Below are 20,870 nucleotides of genomic sequence, written 5' to 3' on the forward strand. Positions count from 1 at the left end.
AAAAATCCCAAATTACATCCCTTGGAAGATTTAGTCCAATCAAAACTGAAAAGCTTCTTTCAAATTTTTAATGGCAATATAGAATTATGTAAATGAATGTGATAAAAAATCTTATTAACAAAGAGCAAAATATTGCAAATCTTGTTTTGAAGTTCACTTTTGTAAATACAAAGTTGTGTTTCTGGTAAGAGTGGAGCTGCCTATTTTTGCATCCATTAAGTATGGCTCTTACATATCTTAGGGTTTAACTGTATATTGCCAAGGTTTAGATGAACCTTTCCTGGAGAACAGCCTGTGTGACAACCCACTCCACACTGGCAGCACAGCTCCCAGATGCTCCCCTGCTGTGGCCTGGCTGGAGTGTTGAATGAATTGTCTTTCAACTTCCAGCACCACCACATGTCCCTGATTTGAGAGACATCCTCTGGAGATAAGATGAAAAGGCAATCAGAGTAGCAATTAGTAGCCAAAGGCAATGGCCATGAGCAGTCTAAAAACAAAAGTTCTCCTTCCTGCCTTTTTCTGTAAATTAATTTCCCATCCTTTTTAAAAAAAAAGTGTTGCTTTTGATAATTTTGGAGGTCAGAAACTTTTTCTGCAAGGCAAGGTGTTGAATAATTCCTTTTGACATTTTTTTTAAGGACAGTTCCATATCAAATCTGAAATTCTGCCCATCTCTAGTTGTCACTATCCTGAGTTTGAAAATGGCTGTCATGAGAGCAAACACAAAACTCAGCCACCCCTTTTTGCCTGTCGTGGCCCCAAGGGTACTCACTCTGTGGAAATCTGGGTGGATTGTCATTGACATCAGAGAGAGAGATGTTGACTGTGGTTGTTCCAGCTAATCCTCCCAGCTGTCCACCCATATCCTTGGCCTGGATAATCACTTCGTAATATTCTTTTGCTTCTCGGTCCATGTTCATTAGAGCTGTTCTAATTAAGCCTGAGATTGAGGGTGGAAAGGCATTTGGGGAACAAAAGAAAATGGCTGTTAGAGAATACACAAAGAGGGTAGAGGGCTCTTGCTCCTGCATCCTATTCTCTGTGTCAAGAGTGACTCCAGGCTCTGCACCGAGTCCCACCTTTCCTGGCAGAGTAAAACCCACCCAAGTGGAATCTAGGTTAACAGAAGGTGTGAATTTTAAAGAAGCCAGTTAAAATGCATCAGCTCTGGGACAGGCTGCACGTTCAAAATTAAAATGTTGCCTTCCAAGGAAAAGCTTTTTGGGAACAGTGTGCTAGGTCGAATTAAAGGCCCTGCCGAGGATGACAAACTCTGCACATCACTGGAAGTGTTGTGCTTTGCTAAAACATCCATCAAGACAAGTTTTCCAGAGCACGCAGTCCCAGCGACCACCTGGCAGGAGCCCGGGGGGCTTTGCTCCGGGACCCAGGCTGGGGCTGTGAGTGCAGAATGCGGGGAAACACCGCTGCCCCCGCTCCGGAGGGGCCACCGTGCTCCCCAGACCGCAGGGCGTCCCTTCCCTTCGGGGTAACACTTCTGCGAGACGACATCAGGTGGCAGCAGCACTTCTCTTATGGAGGCTGCGAGCGCCGGCCCGGGCAGCGCCGCGGGACTGCCGGGCGCTCCGGGCGTGCCGCTGTGCCCGGGCCGGCTCCGCGTCCCCGCTGTCCCCCCGCTGTCCTCCTGCAGCCCTGCCAGCCCCAGCCAGCCCCACAGCACCGCCGGGTGCTCCCTCGAGCAGCCGCCAGTGCAGCCCGGGGACGCGCTGCCATGGGACAATCCCTCGCTAGCGACACGTTTGGGATGTCCTTAGGGCGGGGGCAGGCGTGTCAGCCCCAGGCACCATCCCAGTCGCACGGTTCAACAGGCAGCACTTGCACATCAGGACACTATTAACTTGACTGATCTGCATTTAGCCTTCATTTTTAGCAGAAAGGCAATGTATGGGTTTAATAAAAAAGCAGTAAAAAGATATTGTGTTGGCAATTATCGCTGTGTGCGAAGGGAAGAAATAGTGACCATTAGGAAGAGCTCGCAGTGCGCTGCTTTAATCTTCCAGTGTGGAGCCCTTCAGAGTCCCATCCTGCAAAGCTGAATGCCTCCTGTGAAGTGCTGTAGTTCCCCACCTCCCATGGATATATAAATAAGATATGAAAATACGTAGCATTTTGGGAGGTATTTTCTCCATATATGAACACTTTGTAGGGAATTTCCACTCTTGGCTTGACCTAAAAAAAGACATCAGTGCCTAAACTCCAGGCTCTGCCATGCCTGTCTTTGGGGCCTCCGGTCCCTAGAGGACACCAGGACTCAGAACCAGATCAGGTACCCAGAGATGCAGCAGTGCAGAGCAGGGAGCATCTGATGCTGCTGCACACAGTCAGTCAGCAAAGAAATGCTAAGGATGGTGGTGAACATAAAACAAACCCATCCTTAGGGCTATGGGAAAGGCTATGGGAAAGGTTAAGATCCTCAGGTCTGCCAAAGAAATGTACTGGAACCATTTCTTTCACTAAAGTGAGTGAGGTTTGTGCTCTTAAGGAAACAGAAAAGAGCAAAGGTCCTTTTTTTCTATAAGAGCCAGATGGTTTCTTAGGAAGTGGGAGAGTTCCTTTATCTTCTAGGGGAATATGATTGTGGTTAGGCTGTAAAAGTGTTCTGGAAAAAGGGAGGAGGAGGCTCTCAACTTTCCTTTGAAGCTGTGCTTTCACGTAGACACTTGTTCAGCACCTGTGAGGACAGTGACAGAATAGGAATAGGAGCACACCTCTGGAACCAAGAGTCTGTGTAGGGAGGTAAATGGTAGGGACTCCAAATGCTACTAGAGGAGGACTGTGCTGAAATGAGTTGTCCACTACTGGGTGTTTTAATCACTATCTATCAATGCAAAGGAGCTGTTGGTCACTTATGCTCTAGCTCTATTTTAGAAAAACGTCAGAGCTGCAATTGCATTTTGTGAGCTACCAAATCCCACAGGTGAGTTTGCACAGGGGAAGTTGATTACAGTCCTGTGTTTGTCATAGGGAAATGGTTTATGGCTCACAACAGGGCTTACCCTAAATGGGAGTCCAGTTGCTGACTGAGGCAGCTAAAGGCTGAGGCATTTCTGAGCCTGTCTAGAGATGCAGGTCTAGGTGACTGGGAAGTTAATCAGAGGAGAAAAATACCTTTTCTGGTTTAAATACTGATAAAGTACATGCTTTTGGACTTAAGGGCCTATCTTCTGTATAAGCTGCATTCTAGTGGTTAAATCTGTTCTGGATCTGACCCTGAATATTGATACTTTGTTTTCTTAGAAATAATTTGGTTCTCAACAAATTTATAATTACATCTTTATTTGTTTGTCGTTGACACCTGATTACAAAGGAGCTTTAGTAACTTTTTAATATTATAAATATAAACAAAACTGAGAAAATAGCATGCCACATACAAGTTTGTCTTTACCTACACCGTAAACTGCTAACTTTGGAAGAAGTTTATTCAGTTTTTTTCCTATGTTGTCCCCTAGGGCTCTGCAGTGACTATTGTCTCACGAGTTTCTGACCTTAGCACTACAGATACCCTTTAGAAACTGTCAAAATCTGCCAGATTCCACTTTTGAATATAAACCTTGGATGTATAGAGAAAAGAGAGAGAGAAAGCAAGTGAAACAGAGAGGATGTCCTATAGATGAATGTAAGGTTATTAACAAGAATACCCTTAGGTAAAACTACTCTAGATAACTGCATCTTTAGCTTGCACTTTCCAGTCCTGGCTGGTTCATAGATTTTTTTTCCCCCTAAGCCTTGTTATCAACTAGATCTGTTTTAAGACATTTTTCAATGATAGAAACCAACAAGAGTATTTACAGCACCAAACCCATCTAGATCCTGAGTTGCAGAATATGGTCATTCAGGGGAATATATCACTGGAAAAAGCACATTCTTCTTCTGGAGCTCACTGCCACCGCATTACTTTACCCCTCACATAGTGCTGCTCTGTCTTGGCTCCAAGCCACAAAGCCACATTTTTCTGACCACAGCTATGATGCACTGCCCTTTTTTTTCTGCTTGCAACTTTTTCTTTTGGTTTCCACACTGACTCATTCCCTGATGAAATAACATACCTGTCCGAGAGTCCACAGAGAAATATGGTTGTCCTTGGAGAATACTGTATACGACTCTTGCGCTGTTCCCATAGGTTGGGTCATCAGCATCTGTCGCTGTCACCTGGATAACAGAGGTGCCTGACAAAAAAACCATCAAGGTAAGACTTTGTGGGATAAAGGACTGGCAGGAAAAGTACACAATTCAAAGTAAATTGAAATGCCTAACAAGAGCTTTCCCACACAGAACTTTTTCACTTGATGCTCGTAGTGCTTGTACTTATTGTTCATACTTGTAGCTCATTATCACTAAAGGAATTAATAGGTATTAAGTCATCATGCTTCTATAAGAAGATATAAAAGAGCAAGTACGCTATGGACCACAGTTACAGAATTGCTGAGCTAACAGTACTTTGTTATGGTTGACAGAGAGATGGTAATTATATACTGCTTGCTTCTTTTCCCCTTGTCTTGATTTTGAATATTTTTAGGAGGCAGCTCAAAGAAGTTCCATAGCTCTGCTGACATAAATCATGAACTGTTTTAACCGGCCCATAGATGCTGCAAGTTAACTGAGGGATGGAAATTGTACACAAACAGTGAGCATGAAGGGATGTATCTCTGAGATAATCTCTCTGTGGGACTGCAGTTTACATTGTATGGCCTAAAGATTATACACTGCTGAAGTGCCTTTGCAACCCACACAGAGGCGTATATATTTCTTTTTTCAATTGGTTTTCAAGGTCTGCTTCCTCTGAAGCTAGTAATGGCTTGCAGGTGATGTAATTTATCAAGAACAAGGAGAAGGTGAGGCACAATTGAAATATGTGTGGGTTTTGACTCCTTAAAATGTCAGGCAATGCCTTTATGAATGTATCTAGCCTTCTACATAATGTTTTGTGTTACAAACAAATCTGATGTTACTAGATAAGTGCTTGAAGATAAATCTGAATTCAAGCTAGCCATTACCATTAAAAATATTATTACTGACTGGAACTTCTGTATTTGATGCCTCTCTCTAGCTTTATGTCAACATAATATTGAAGAATGAGAAGTTGAAGCATATCTGTATCTTCAGGACTTGAAATTTATATGGTATTATTATCTCTGCAGCGATGTCACAGAGACAAAAAGCAGTAAGCAAACAAAGACAAAGCAAAAAGAAAAAAAAAAGTCCAGAAAAACAATATTTTATGTGATTATTTGAATTCTTATATGGAAATGATTTCTCCTGACTTGTGTCAGGATAGGAAAATAGGAAGGCTGCTCTTTGTCTTCTGCGTTGCAATAACAGAAGTGTCTTCAACATGATCCCATTCTGTAAAAGTGGAGGGCAAATAGTAACAGAATCTCAGGATTCACTGAACTTTTAGTGCAGGCTTACATGAATTAGAAGGAACCAATGATTGTTTTATGTCTCCCTGTTTTCAAGGGCTCCTGGACAGTAGCTGAGCTCTCAGTATGAAATTGATTAGGTTGCTAGGACTGTGTTATTTTCAGGATGGTAATGACTGTCCAATGGATTTTATTATTTCTACCATCTGATGTCAAAGGAGAGGGGGCACTATGTAATACAAATTGTCTAAACATGGCATGTTTGAATCACACCTTTTTCATCTCTCAGGCTTCCCTTGGCACGTTTTCTTTCAGAGGAGCTGATGCTGTTGTAAAGCCTGTTGTCTCTTTCCTACAGCAAGCAGGCACCCCAGGATAAACTCCTCTGTCCTGCAGCTCCTGCACAAGGGGCAGAAGCTGAGATCAAGGAGTCAGGGAATTTGTGTTTTGGTGACCATCTCCAATTTGCTCATAGGGGAAAGAGACTCCACAAAATCTGTCTTACCCACAGGTGACATTTCTGGAACAGAGGCTATGTAAGGTCCATCGAGGAACTTGGGTTCATTGTCATTGATGTCTTGAATTTTGATGATAAACTCTGACTCTGGTTCCATGGGCCGGCCCGTTCTCCTGTCCAGAGCCTGTGCTCTGAGGGTGTACTGTGACCTTTCTTCCCGGTCCAGCCGCTGAATGGCATGAATGTCCCCTGTCGTGTCATCTATTGTGAACACAATGCCAGCTCCCTCTCCTGAGAGGATGTACTTGATGGAGCCATCTCCCCTGTCCATGTCAGAGTGGAGCTGTGGAAAGGAACAGGATTCAATTAGACCATGGGCTGGGTAAGCAGCTGCTGAGAAACACTGAGCATGTGATCATCCCCAGCATTCTGGTCTCACTGTTGGGACTCACAAGCTGGTTCTAATGAACTCGCTTTGCTGAAAGAGGCAAATAGTAAAGTTGGTATCGCGTAGCTGCAATTAAAAACCCTCTCCTGTCTTCCTGCTTCTGCACCCACAGCTGTGCCAAAAGAAAAGGCAGAGGCACCCAAACAGGAACAGGCTCTGTGCCTTTTTGGAATTTCACTCAACACAATAATTATCTTTTGCCTTGTTACAATGGCCACTGAGAAGATTTGGGACAAAGTGAGGACAGCAAAGCTGCAGACTGTGATTCCTCACACGGCTTAAGAGGAGTCAAATACTACAGGAGTAGCATAATGTTGGGGCAAATAAGGCAAATCTGTTTGGGGTCAAGGGGAAAGCAGAATGGGAGAGCTGCCCAGTAAGTGTTATGATTCAGAAATATTTTAATCTTTTTCCATTAAATTTTAGTAATAAAATTAGCCTGGATCATTACATCTTCAGGAAGGAATATTGTCAAACAGCGAGCTAAGCAGCAAAAAACAGTTGCTTATGCCCATGGCAGGCTACAGAAATGAGAACCATCCCAGATTATCTAGGAAATCTGCAAACGAATTTATTGCATGACTGCTAATTAGTTCTGAGCAGCCACAGACAACTGTGAGTGCAACAGAAAAGAGCAAGAGTAAACATAGTACCAATTATAATCTAAAACAGGGAAACAAATAATTCTGGGGACTACATTCTGTTAAACACCTGGTTCCCATGAAATACTGGAATGACTGTCAAAAGCAATCAAATTGGTTAATTTCACTCACACTATGAAAATCCACAATGGTATGCTCATACTTCCATGCCTTTGAGGAACAGAGCATAAAGATCAATGCCCAGTGGCAGTAATCATTCAGTACCAAAAGACAGGAAGGCAATAGACTTGAGGTACAAAAATCAAAATGGTTCAGATGTGAATACTGTTTTCCAGTGTGATTATCATTGTGGGTGATGAATAAAGGATAAATAATAATTTTAAAAACGCAGTGAAAGTGGGCTGGATTCAATGAAACACATTTTAAAATGCATATATGGGCAAATTATCTCAGAAATTTGGTCGGAATTAGGTGTGTGTTTAATGCTTTGATGAGCTTAAAGGACAGATGGGAGTAATCTTGGAGGATGGGGCCAAACATAGGTAAATATTTCAACTGGAGAGAAAAATCTTAGAATAATAAACTGAATATATGAACACAGTATTTGAAGAAATAATCCGAACAGAAATGCATAATTTGTGTCAAAAAGCAGAAGTCAAACTTTGTACAGTTGATTATAGACTATTCTGTCAAGAAAGAAAGAAGAAATCTCATCTCTGAGCTGTTTAAAACATAAGGATCATATACAATAACTTATTACATAGGAGAAAGTTCAATAGGAATGTGGGCAAAATGACTTATCTGACCTAAGCATTTCTAGTGCCACTGAAGCAGGTCCTCAGCTGTTTTAGGGCACATGATGCTGATCCTGTTGGCTGGGGAGTGGAAAGACCTTTTCCCCCAGTAAAGGGTCTGGTCGGGAGACACTCATTCTCCAAAGCGTGTCTCCCCTATTTGCCTCTTAGTTTGGTCAGGTGATCTATGCAAAACTTGGACCCTCTCCTGATTTTAGGGCGAGAGTGCTTTCAGTTGAGGTGGGATCCCATGGTTTTCCATGGCATATCCCAGCCTGCAGACAGGTCTGTATGGAGGTGGCCCATGGGCTCCAAGCAGCTTCTGGGACAGTGAATGTTAAGGGCAGCAGCGCTGCAATGTGGCTGCAGGAGCTGAAGGTCCAGGTTGAGACAATGGCTGTGTCAGGCCACTGGTATTTCACTTCCTCCTCCTCTGCCTCCATCCCTGCAGTGGCTACTGCATCTGAGAAACATCGGTGTTTTGGAGAAAATCTGGCAGCTTTCAGGTGATGCATTAACTGAATGGTGGAAGAACAAGCCCAGAAAAATTTGGCAGCGGTAAACAGTTAAATTTAGATGGCTGCCATGTGTATTGATTCACATGCAGGCACCAGGACTGCAAACTGGTATATCTTCAGGAAACACCATCTTGTGATTAGTTTAAAAAAAGACAGTGGTTGTCATTATTTATCCTAAACACCCATTACTCAGAGATTATCACTGCAGGAGCTAGTAAACAGGATACTTCCACAAGGAGGACACTATTATAGCTTTTCAAATTGATTCAGAACCACTAAGCTACATCTTGGGCATTTGTTTTAGTGCATTAGTGCTCCAGTGAAAGAATACAGCTGCCGAGACAGATACAGATGTTAGACCTGATTGGGGAATTAGAGCTGGGCTTGATGGAAGAAAATGTGTTTTGGAACACCAACAAGTCCTCATTAAATAAGGAAAGGAAAAAAAAGAAAAGAGAAAGAGGAAGGCAAAGTCAAATGCAAAGTCAAAAGGCAAAAATGAAACAGAAAAGAAAGAGAAAAATGAAAAAGAAATTAAAAACAAGGAAAAAAGAAAACAGGAAAAGAAAAGGGAACAGGAACAGGAAAAGAAAATTAAGAAGGAGAAAAATAAGAAGGAAAAGAGAAAGAAAAAAAAAAGCATTTTTTTAAATAGCAGTAGGTGTTCAGGAATTTTCTGAATACTTAGAAGCAAATAATGAATCAAACTTATGGGTTAAATTACACTTTCTGCCCAAAGCCCTGTTTGGAATAAATGCAGTTGTGAAGGGAGCAAACAAGGAATGAACATGGCATGCTGCTAAGAATTTGGGAGTACAAGAGGATCTCTGTCTAGCTGTGATTTGTTAGAAACATTGGGTCTCAACCAAGGCTAGGCAGTAACAAATGCTAGCAGCACTTTTGTAGCTTCTTGTATAACCCACTCTTTCAAGACAAAGCAAAAAAGAGTGTAAAAGACAAAAAGACATAACACTGCCAGACTGCAATAAATTTGAAAGAATTTGGTGTCTGAAGGGACTGAAGTTCACACCAAACCTAATATCAGAATGCTGTAGTTTGGAGTGTAAAAGTCACTGTGTTGGAAAGGTGATATAGTTTTAAGTTGGCTCTGTTTTATGGGTGGTGCAATAAATTGTGCTGCCATGTGGTGGATACAGAGTAGGAGGAATTAATTTTTACTTTCTCCTTCATATTAAGGAATGGGTTATTGGAGGAATAAAGCTGATAACTCCTGAGAAGTTTTTAACTGTTTCAACCCGCATTGCTCCTTTTGATGAGAACTGTACAAAAAATTAAGGATGTTACATCTGCATTGGAATGACACATTTCCTGGCAAAGGGCATGTGGAAGAGAGTAGCATTGCAGTGAGCGGCTCAGGGGAGAACCCACACAGCTCTGCTAAGCAGTCTGTGAGTCTATGACTCCATCCTTGATGTGCCTCTCCCTTCTCTGCTTCCAGGGAGGTAGCACCTGCAGGGGATTTTTGTAAGGATTCAGGAGTGAGTGTGGTTGATGTACATTGATAGTCTGCAGAGAGGTTGCATTTTATTCATTTATTCAGCTGCTGTGATTCAAATGCTTCTTTGAAACAGGGTTAGGGAGCCTCCAACATGGCAAAATGGTGAAGTGTGTTCCCAGTTCAATTACTGACACAGTGTAGGCTGCTCATTGAATGTGGAAAATACCTGCTGTAGCAAATGAAGGGGCTTTGGTTTCCCTGGTTCATCCTATTAGCCAATAATGGCCACCTCTAGGAAAACCGAAGCCTTGTATTTATCTGTGACAGGACCAGGAACCCTCTGAAGCTGAAGTGCTTTAAATCACTATCATGAGCACTGGAGAAAAGGAAAATTGTACTGACTCCACATCAGGAAGTTTCTTTCATTTCTCTGTCCAAAACATATTTTGCACCTTGCCTTAACAGTTGTCTAGGGAAGTTCACAGAATCATAGCAGCCTTGGAAATCAAATTAGGCAAGCCTGGACCTGTAGTTCAAGCCAAGGTGCTTTTTTGGTTGCTCCAGTCATACAGAACCAGCCAGAACCAGCTGCACAGCTGGCTCTGTGCTGTGCATTCTTTCTCCTTCTGACAGGGGCTTGGAGAGAGCAGATGGATAAAAGCAAGACCTGGCTATGAGGATGTTTCAGGATGCTGTGATTGATATCAGTTATACCTGGCCTGGTATGGGACCCAGGGCTGGTGTGAGCAGCCAGCAGCAGACTGAAAGCCCTGTTGCACCTCTACCCCACTCTGTGCAAGCCTTACAGAGCTATTTTTGAGCCAGCCTGAGGTGACTCGGGCTGAAAAATTTCTGGCCTGCAGAACAATTAATTCACCCCACAGTCTATTCCCTAATGACTCCTTTCCTAAGGATCCCTGAGACTCAGGCAGCGCAAATGCAGGTGAGCGATAAGTTGAGGGAGGCTGCTGCCTCTCTAGAGTGCCTGTGCTCCAGGCTGGGCGAGGCGAGGGGAAGCCTCTGCCTCACAGAGCACCAGAGCCGCCATCCCACTGCTCTGCTGGCTGCTCCCCACCCCACTGGGGGTGGGACACCATGGAATGTGTGAGCCCCAGACGCCCCTCCTGGCAGCAGAGTTCCCTGGTGCCGGGACGACATGGAGCTCTGCCGAGTTAGGAGGCCTTGCGAGGGATCCAGCCGTGTCAGCTCAGCAGTGCAGGGGACTAATTGACCCTGTTAACCGTGGGTGCTAATTAGCCCTTGTGCACCCCGGTGCGAGCACAGCCAGTGCCCCGGCAGCCTTGGAGAAGCTCCCTGATGGCAGCTTGGGCTTCAGAGCGGAGGGTGCAGGCCATGAGGAGCTGTCTTGGTGTCCTCGTGTCCTTCCCTTGGGCAAAGCTGAGCAGTGGCAAGCTCAGGAGTGCTGCTGACTGTGCCAAATATGTGTGCTCCTAATGACAACAGCAGGTCTAAAAGATGAGCTGGTTTCTCCCCATGCGTATTTTACCTAAGATTCGGCTCACAAACAGAAGCCTGAAGTCATTTCAGATGTAACTGAGAATGTGGAATAATAAGTCTGGCCCTTGTTCTGAAGCTGGGAATTGCCTGAAAACAAATATTAATTTCTTTATTCAATAGAGATCTCAAGACCTGAAAAGCTAGGTGCACAGATGAATGAAGACTAATGAGGTCTCATCTGGAGGCAATCACTAGTAATGCCATTCCTGTGGGAGGAAGGCAAGCACATCTTGCTGTCAGTCATGCAGGGATAAATCAGGAGGAGGTCTTCTGAAGTCTGCAGATCCATTTTGATTTATATTGGTGTGACTGAGAGCACAGTTTAGCTCTATGGAGCTGTAGAATGATAAATATGAGTCCAAACTGGGCTTCTGGATATGTAATTTTTTTTTCTGCAGATGGATAGCTTGGAAGGAAAACTGGAGCCTATATCTCATAAAATATAAACAATGAAATGTGAAGGAATTCTTTTCTGACATACTTTCTAAGTTATTTTTCATATATACCTATGTGTATTCTCCACTTGTCATAGCTGTATCTGATATTCTAGGCATGTAAATCTTGATTGTGTTGTTCAAATACTTAAGCACATTAACTCTCTCTGCGTTATTGTCCAGATTTGTCACCTTGGTGTAGGATAGAAGCAAACTTGATGCTGACCATAATAACACCTTGAATAACAGGGTTAATACAGGGTCAGTGATTCAGGTCTTTAAAAACCAAAAAGGAGGATGGTTATAGTAAGACAGATTGTGACAGCAGACGTCACTTGTCTAATTTCCATCATCTTCTTCCTCAGAGAGACACAGAAAAGTAAATGCAAAATATTACCAAGTATATGTACAGGATGGGCTCAGGAATATATTTTACACATATTTGTACTGATGGGTAGGTTCGTGGGGCATAAGGGATCTAAAAATAGGGCCCTTCATAGTTGGATTTAATGAGGTGCCCATCTACCCTTCTAGATGTGGAAAAACTTTTCTGTAGTCCACAAAATTAACCAGCAGTCAAGACGTGGTAAACCAGAATATACTCTGACCCTGAAGATTTACTGAAAACAAAAACTAAAATGTCAGTTTTCAAGGGAAACTGGCTACTTAATTTGATTTTGAATTGCAGTTTCTAGCTGATTTGATCATGGACAGAAGCATGATCACAAACTCTTCCTTTCTTTCCTAATCCTTATATGTCAATATAACCTTGCTTTGTCTTGACATTGTAGGAGTCCCTGGAAAAAATCCTGCAGATTTTCTAACACTACCTCAAATTGCAGATGATGATTGATGCAGCAGATCTCTTTGAAATAGGCAATATATTGACAGCCCCTTGAAACAGAAATTCTTCCCAAACAGAGGTGACATGGGGGAAAAGCTCTTGGGAGCAGAAGTGAAATTAATGCGGATGAAAGAAGGCAAAGGCACTCGAGGAAACATCCTGTGTTTCACCACAATCTACAAATACTCAGATGGATACACTCTTATAGACATCTTCCCACTGTGGATCTTACCTTCCCAACATAGAGAGGGTCAGTTCCTGTGTATTCCTCCAGAACAAAAAACTGGTTCCACACCCAGCTCCTCTTCATACGCTGGTGCAGCTTGTCTGACAGGTTGTCTTCTTGCCCTTCAGTGAGGGGCCTCGCACTTCCTGACAGCACAGTTGTAGTAAGGTCCATCAGTCCCCAAAAATACAAGGAGACACCAAGTCCAAACAAGTTCTTTGCATTGCTCATTCTACCTGAAGTCCACATCCGTATACTAGGACTGACTTAAAAGTCCAAACACAATAACTTGGGTCCCTTGAGAATAAAGAAGGTCCTCTATGTAGTCCTTTGAAATGTCCAGGAGAGATCCTGGTTCTCAGAAATGCAGTATCCTGTAAAGTAAAAGGAAATTCATAAGAGGATGCCTTTTTTCTCAAGGCAAATGAGTTTTCTCAATAGGCAAATATGCTATAAGGTATTTAATCCTCTGTATAAAAATGTAAGATCACGATGCACAACTTTTGAAAACAGAAATACTATTACCATATAAGCTGAAGACTTGAAGCCTTAGGTACAAGTCATATCAGGGTTTAGTCAATAAGTATGAGTTCTTGACTTTGCTAATTTACCTGTAGGGTTGCTTTATGATATTGATTGGCATGAGTTAAGTGCATACATTTTAGAAATATTTATGACCAGAAGTCCTTAGAGAATATTTAAATACAGTTCACTCTGGAAAATTTTGATAGCTGGAGAACAATATTTGGCAATCATCTTTCTGTTTGGAAACTGTGCCATTGTCATTACACACATGTCCATGCACACATGTCTACATAAATACAGATATTATTGCTATATTGCAAACCTTGAGTATAATTTCTGGAAGCTCCAAGTTATTTCTGGCTTTAATTATACTCTCAGCCTCTCTGTTGCTTGAATTCAGGTTTCACACTCTGTTGCCTCCTCTCTGAGGAACTGATTGCTGCTACAAATGCAACATTTCTAGAATTTGAATGGTCAGTTAATCATTTTATAACCCACAAAATGTTTCACAGTGCTGATGGCCACATAGTCTATGTCCAAGCAAGTCATGCTAACATGTTTTTTTCTTTCACAGTCCTTAAAGATCTGTTTAGACAAAGGAATAATGACCTCTATCAGAGGACCCTTTCTCATCAGTCTAGGGTCTTTTCTTGTCATAAAGTCAGTTTAGTTGGTGACCTCACTCCAGGCTATGGATTATGGCAAACCTTTAGCAAACTATTTTGCTGAACTTAATGATCTAGTGCTGCACACAAGTTACTCTGTCAAAGCACTCCATGCATCCTCTGTTGGTCCAGTATTTTTACTGCTTCTTTAAGGAACATTTATGACTAACAGAATGTTTTGTTTTCATGACAAAAAATAGACATTTTTCATGACAAACAGGCTAATTAGGAAAGGTACGTGGAGCTCTGAGTCTTAAGCCATTAGTTTGCACTTCCTTTTACTGCTGTTCTACACTTAGGTGTTTAGGCTTAGTTAATTGTTTCATCCTGTGGAGATAAATGTACAAGATGTCTGTCAAACATTTCCAACTGAAATCTTTGAAAGATTTCAAAAGAATAAAAAAGCATTTTAGACAGTTGTGTGACATTAAAGACTGAGACAATGCAGTGTTTTTAACAGAGAGGGAGAGTATGGTTGTGAATTCCCCGGCATAAAGGCAGTTACAACTGGAGAACTGGGTACACTTAGAAATCTACTGAAATAGAAATTCAAAAAATAATCCGAAAGTTGGCTGAAATCTGAAAAGGGCAGTATAAGACTGGAAGTGATGTCCACAGGGGGAGCAGAGATAAAATGACCATCTAAGACTAACTTCTACACAAAATAATGTTTCCAAGTATAAAGCCCAGAAGTATGACCACACAGTGCTGCTAGCCTATACAGCTGTAAAGTGTAGCAAACTAATGGATCCTTTACCTTGAAAAAGTTTACAACCTAAGCCTGAATAGATATGACAAAGAAAGTCAAAACTATAAGCACAGAACATGGTAAAATCCTTCTAAGCAGAGCAATGTCCAGAACTGCTTGTTGTTTAGATACTGGCTACATAATATGCCAGGGTTTGTTGTCTGCAAAGCTAAAGACTGGGGATTTACCCCAAGCAGTATAAGCCCAGAAGGACCACAGTAATCTCTGTGTGTCTGTCACTTCATGAAGAAGTTGTCAGCTCTTTGTGAGAGGCAGGGACGTGGCTCACAGTCCCTGCTGGATGCCCACAGCCACAGGAGAACTATGTCCAAGAGCTATGTGTGCAAGGCTTGCCTCTGTCCTGTGATGCCTTTGCTCCAAACCTCCAACGCACCTCTGCCCTGGGAGAAAGAAGGCTGAAGCCCTCCACTCATAAGCATGCCCACCATGTTCTTGGTGTGTTCTAAACAAGAAGTTATTCTTAGCAAAGTCAGGGGGACATTATTTACAATCCATGTTTTGCTGGTGAGTAAATGTAGGGAAGAGCTTCCCACCACCCCCCAGTATAGTTTGAGGGAATACACCCTGCGACGGGAAGAGAAACTGTGGGCAGGCTATGATCCAGCAGCTAAGGTCCTACCTGGAGCTTTTGCTTTAAGAAACTCCCCCTACTGCACAGATCAGTTGCATTTTTGTTAATGTGGCAAAAAGGTGGTACAGCACTATGGACCAATTCCTGTGGCAATCAGAATTGTTTGCAGGTGAATTCTCAAACTACAAATTCAAAACTAATGGTGTCAGGTGTTTCCTGCAATTAAGTTCAGCCATCAAGGATCAACAGTGCTTAAGCAAAGGTATCAAAACATTGTTAAATGAACTTGCAGAGTTACCAGTATACCTGTAAGGAGGCAATAGCAAAAGAAATCTGATCATCAGGATGCTTTTCATCCACATGTGCATTAAATCAGGAAGAAGCAAGGTAAGTAAAAGCAGTGAAAAAGAGGTCAAGAGGAGTGATATAAATGCTTCAAGCTCTTTGTGAGAACAGCACTTGCCACCAGAATGTGCAGTTCCATGAGGAACCTTTCTTGAAAACAGTGTGCAACTCAGTGGTCCCTGGCAGCAATAGCCCTAAGAACATTTCTTATTCCAAATGCAATCTCATTCTGCAGTATGGCAACTGTCAGGAAACTTGCCATTAAGTAATGTAAAGTCTTGTAAAAGGATGTTCCTTCCTTGAGTACCAGTAATTTCCCCATTTACTGCTAGCCCATGGTGACATGGTCATATATTTTTGTAGAAATGGAAGAAAGCAGTAGTATTGAAGTGGAACAGAGCTTTTTTTTTTTTTTTTCTTTGTTAATAGCAGAGTTTCTGCTTTCTCATGCCTTTCCAAAACTGTGAGCAAGCAGGCTCAAACCCATTGCATTTTGCTCCTTGCCTAAGGGCAAATTGATACCATTAATAACAATGTTTAGTCCACTGTGGTTCCTCTCCGAGACTGAAGGAGAATGACATTTTTTTCTGTCTAAGGTCCTCAGCTGATGTTAAAGGGATGAAAAAGGCCTCTGTTAACTCCTGGGCTGAGGTGCTGCTGATCTCTCTGGGTCCTTTTTCCCACAGTGTCACCAACTTTAGGTGTGTGCTTTGGCTTCTGCATCTGCAAGGCCTGCAGGCCAAGGCAGGCAGGCAAGGCATTTCTGAGTGGCGTAAAAAGGCACTCACATAAATTTAGGTTTGGACTGTTTGGTAGCACAAGTGGTGGCTGAGATAGAGTTAAGGCCATGGGTGACTGAGTGTCTCAGGGGACTCATGCAGATGAGTGTAATGGACGAGTACAGGGTCACTTCAGCTGTAGACACAACACTTGGTTAGGATAAGAGCCACGTGCTTGGGGTGGATTAGCTTGGTGGGGTCTCTAGACTTAGAGAGTCCACAGTGGTTTTTGCCACAGATGGATGGCTCAGGCTTGGAGGCAGATTTTGTTCCTTGCAGGGAATCGGGGGGCCCCACACAGGAAGGGTTGCTTGGCATTGCTGAGTGAGGCAGAACTGAACTGTTAATGTTCCCTTAATGCAAATTGTTTCTTGGAGCCGTTCAAAATGCATTCTTAAGGAAATCTGCAAAGATGAAATTGATGAGCCTGTGCTTGCCATATGAAATATATATTACAGAAACATATTTCATGACTCAGCATGGGGATGTGAAAAGAATTTGAAGGCAGTAAAGAGAGGGAAATCTTTGTTTTCCTTGCTCAGACACAAAATTTATTGAGCCTGGAAAAACTACAAGACCAAAATCTGTGAGATTTCTGCAGAGGGTGCTTTGTTTTTCAAGAATAACTTAAATGTTTCATTTTGTTTCTCACAGTTGTCTATTCCGTGGTAAAACATGTAGGTGTATCTGTACAGTTTATATCCCTGACCCAAAGTAAATGTCTTTCTTGCCCTGGCTTTTGTGATGAATATTTGATTATCAGCTCGGTTGTTTAGGTTACTTTCTCTGTTCTTGCCTTGCAAGCATTGCTGAAAATCCTTTTTTTTTTTTTTTGTCAGTCAGCAGTTACCAATACAACTTTTGGCTTCATAAAGACCCATGAAGATCTGATTGATCTTTGTGCTACTTGTGGTCCATACATGGTACAAAGGAACTACCTAATTATTCTACAAAAAAAAAAGAGTTCACCAATGAAAGTATTAATTTCTCTTTTAGCCCGTATTGCAAATTAAAGTAGGCATATTCCAAGTGTGAACTACTCTTCATGCTCCAATTCTACAGAAATTTCCACCCCCCCCACCCCCCTGCCCCAGCACATATTTATTCTGTAATTAAGTTGTTCTTAATTGAATAGCTAATTCTGGACAAAGATGAAAAGGAAAATGAAATAACTGCCAGAACCAACTTCTGGCATTTCTTGCAAGTGACCCATTTATCTTGTTAATTCTGAAGAGAACAACACTTCCAACAAAAGGATAAAACCATTTATAGTTTGGATGACCATATGGGCACCCAGAGAGTTCCACTGGGATTGAAATGTATTGTGCTCAATACATATTTACATAAATGCCAAGGATTTTATAGTCAAAAAGCTCAGACTTGAAAAGCTTCACTGACATGCTTACTGCACTCATCACAATGTGCAAGTGGTCTCCCAGAAAGTCAGTGCACTATTTGCATTCATAAAATTAATTACATGCCTATATCTTTTATGCCTGATCCTTGTAATGGATTTTGCTGTGGAGATTCAGGACTCTTGTAGAATGCTACAGACCTTAGTGGAACCCATGCAGACACCTGGCTTGAGTGGGAGCAATTCATTTGTAGCATTACACTGAGAAAGTGGGGAAGAGAGGCAACCAGTATTAAACTCCCCCTTCCATTTTCTCTGTACATGAGTACACAAATTCATGTTATCCTTAAGTAAACACTTCAAATATGTCATGCATAGTAGTACATACACTGCACTAGGAATATGCTAAAGAAAATGATTTATGTGTTGAATAACACATTTAAAGATTTTCCCCCCAGTATTTTGCAAAAAAAAACTAAACAGGTTGGTAATGACCACAGTAGGAAGAAATTAAATTTGACTAAAAAGAATTCTCCAAATGAGCTATTTACTTTGTTTCTTGAATTTCTCAATTTTGATATTTTAAACCAAGGTGGAGGTGGGAGTACTGTGCAGGTTTTTACCCACCATGAAATGGATTATTCTTTTATGTTTTCACAGATTAGCTCTTAGGGCTCCTGTACCCTCATTTGCTGTTGCTTTGGCATACGACACTTTTGCAATAAGCCCACAGGAGCACCAGTCAGTAAGCAGCTGTAGGCTGTATTCTGCACCAGACACACCACCACAATGGGTGTTAAAGTCATCCACCAGGGGCGGAGGCTCTGCTGATCCAGGAACTAAAATTTCTTAAGAAATTAATGCCCTGCTTGTCTCCTTTTCAGCCCTAATGAGGTTATGTCTTGGAGTGCTGTTTCCAGTTCTGAGCTTCTGAGTACGAGAGAGAGACATGGGGCTCCTGGAGCAGGTCCAGCAGAGGGCAATCAAGATCGTCAAGGGACTGGAGCATCTCTCCTACAAGGAGAGGCTGAGGGAGCTGGGCCTGCTCAGTCTCAAGAATGACTGAGAGGGACCTTATCAATGTCTATAAGTATCTGAAGGGAGAGAGTCAAGAGAATGGATCCAGGTTCTGCTCAGCAGTGCCCCACAACAGGACAGGAGGCAATGGGCAGAAACTGATGCCCAGGAAGTTCCACCTGAACACAAGGAGGAACTTTACTGTGGAGATGACTGAGCACCGGAACAGATTTCCCAGAGAAGTTGTGGAGTCTCCCTCACAGAAGATATGCAAGAGCTGTCTGGTTGCAATTTTGTGCCATGTACTCTAGGATGACCCTGCTGGAGCAGGGAGATTGGACCAAATTACCTCTGTGGTCCCATCTGGCCTGACCCATCCTGTGATCCTGTAACTCTACAATTTTAGAAGTCCTAATGCTTGCAGTACCTAAGTTAGTTATCTCTAAACAGGCATACTCCTAAATATTTCTGTACTACTTCCAGAACTACCTATGTTTTATCTCTGGCCCAGGACACTCCTACTGTTACTATTACCTGTTGTTGTACTTTCTGGGCAAGTTTAAGTTAAAAGGAAAAATCTAGAGGCACTATTACTTTTCTTGAAAACAGACTGGGCCTAAACATGTATTTTTATTTTTACTTCACTTTATTAAGATCTTCATAAATACAATGAAACTTGACAATGTACCATATGGTGCATAAACATTAACTCCAAATACAATCCATTGTCATAAAATTACATCTACAGACTAGTCAACAACCTCTCCTGGGACACATCAGTGAACTGAATTTTGTTCAAGATCCGAAGTCCTTCAAAGCTTCGGAGTGTCTGCAGAGTGAAAAATCCCACAGAATGACAGAGGGAGTCTCATCGTATAAATCCCAGCCCTATGGTTATAGATGCATAAAAAGATCAAAAAGAATGAAAGACACACAGAGTCACAAAGTAAACATTTCCAAATAGAATTATGCTGATAAATTGCATCAGGGGAAGATTTGATCCCTAGCTTTTACTCAGTGTGAGGCACTGTAAATACTACTGTAAAGAGCAGTACAGAAGTACAGGACTGTTTCTAAAGCTCCATGCATGTCTAACTAACTCTGCTGAAGTCAACTTCAACAGGAAGTAAGTGTAGCATTGCAAATACACTGCAAAATTCAAATAAATTTCAGATAAAACAGCCCCTCTTTCAGCAAGGATGTGCAAAGATACACAAAACCTATGAAAATCATACTAATTATGCTTTCATTATTGAGCAAAAACTCCTTTTAATTCTAACATCCTGACTACTTTTGCCATGCTGTCAAAAAGCCTGTACAAACAACTCTAAATTGTGAATTGATGTTCACATAAAGTAGCACATATGGTGATTAAAAAAAAAATCAAACAAAAAAACCAAACTGTAAAGCCCTTCCTCTCCTCAAAGTGTGACCTTTCTTTGCAGCTGTACCAGGAGTCTTTGCTCAGACTTGTCTCAAGGCCCCTGAGCAATTCAGGCATCTGCCATTCCCTTGCTATGGGATAAAATCTGTTCTTGTTGCACACCTGGAATGCATTTTGAACCTGAGGTGTCCCTGCCTATGCTGCATGGTGGCTACGGTAGCAGATCATGTTCTTTAGCTACAAAACATTGCATTTTGTGTCTGCTAGTCCCCACAATATGGCATATTTCCATGTAGCAGTGAAAAATTATCTCTTTCTTATCCCACACCTACTGGACAGTTGATAAGGCTCTCTGATAATCCCAAATGCCAAAGACAGAGAAGGTGTTATCTCCTATCTGGTGACAGATATGAGAAGCAGCCGTCTGCCTGCACCGAGTAGAGGTAATATATCCTCCCATGCATAAAGATCAAAACCAATGATTGACAAGGGCCTATGTGCTGTTGCTGGTGAAGACAACTTCCTACTTTCATTGTGACTGCGTTCCTTGTTAATTTGGCATTTCATACAGCATTTTGTCATATTAGAAATGGACTCCAATCCATTTCCAAAAGCAGCTTCAACATTTGTTGAAGACAAAGAAGTGAACAGGTAATTTCTTTTTCTAACCAGAAATTAATATTTTGTTATCTCTCATAATTACTGTATGCACCCACTGGCATTTAGTGGATAGTGGAATTTTCTGTTGTTTTTGGTTTGTCTGTTTCTGGGTTTTGT

General features: G+C 42.0%; 1 protein-coding gene across 1 annotated transcript in view; it reads right to left on the reverse strand.

Moving 5' to 3' along the window:
* CDH20 (cadherin 20) overlaps positions 1-20,870 on the reverse strand; it is a 116,967-nt gene that overhangs the window by 24,394 nt on the left and 71,703 nt on the right. Inside the window, exons 2-5 of the mRNA XM_058820440.1 lie at positions 12,691-13,058; positions 5,890-6,184; positions 4,071-4,190; positions 776-943 (exon numbers count right to left, since the gene is read on the reverse strand). Coding sequence (XP_058676423.1) covers positions 776-943; positions 4,071-4,190; positions 5,890-6,184; positions 12,691-12,933 — 826 coding nt within the window. The 5' untranslated portion in view covers positions 12,934-13,058. The remainder of the gene's footprint in view (positions 1-775; positions 944-4,070; positions 4,191-5,889; positions 6,185-12,690; positions 13,059-20,870) is intronic.

This window comes from Ammospiza caudacuta, chromosome 1 (genome assembly GCF_027887145.1).
Source record: "Ammospiza caudacuta isolate bAmmCau1 chromosome 1, bAmmCau1.pri, whole genome shotgun sequence".
In the NCBI taxonomy this organism is placed as follows: Eukaryota; Metazoa; Chordata; class Aves; order Passeriformes; family Passerellidae; genus Ammospiza; species Ammospiza caudacuta.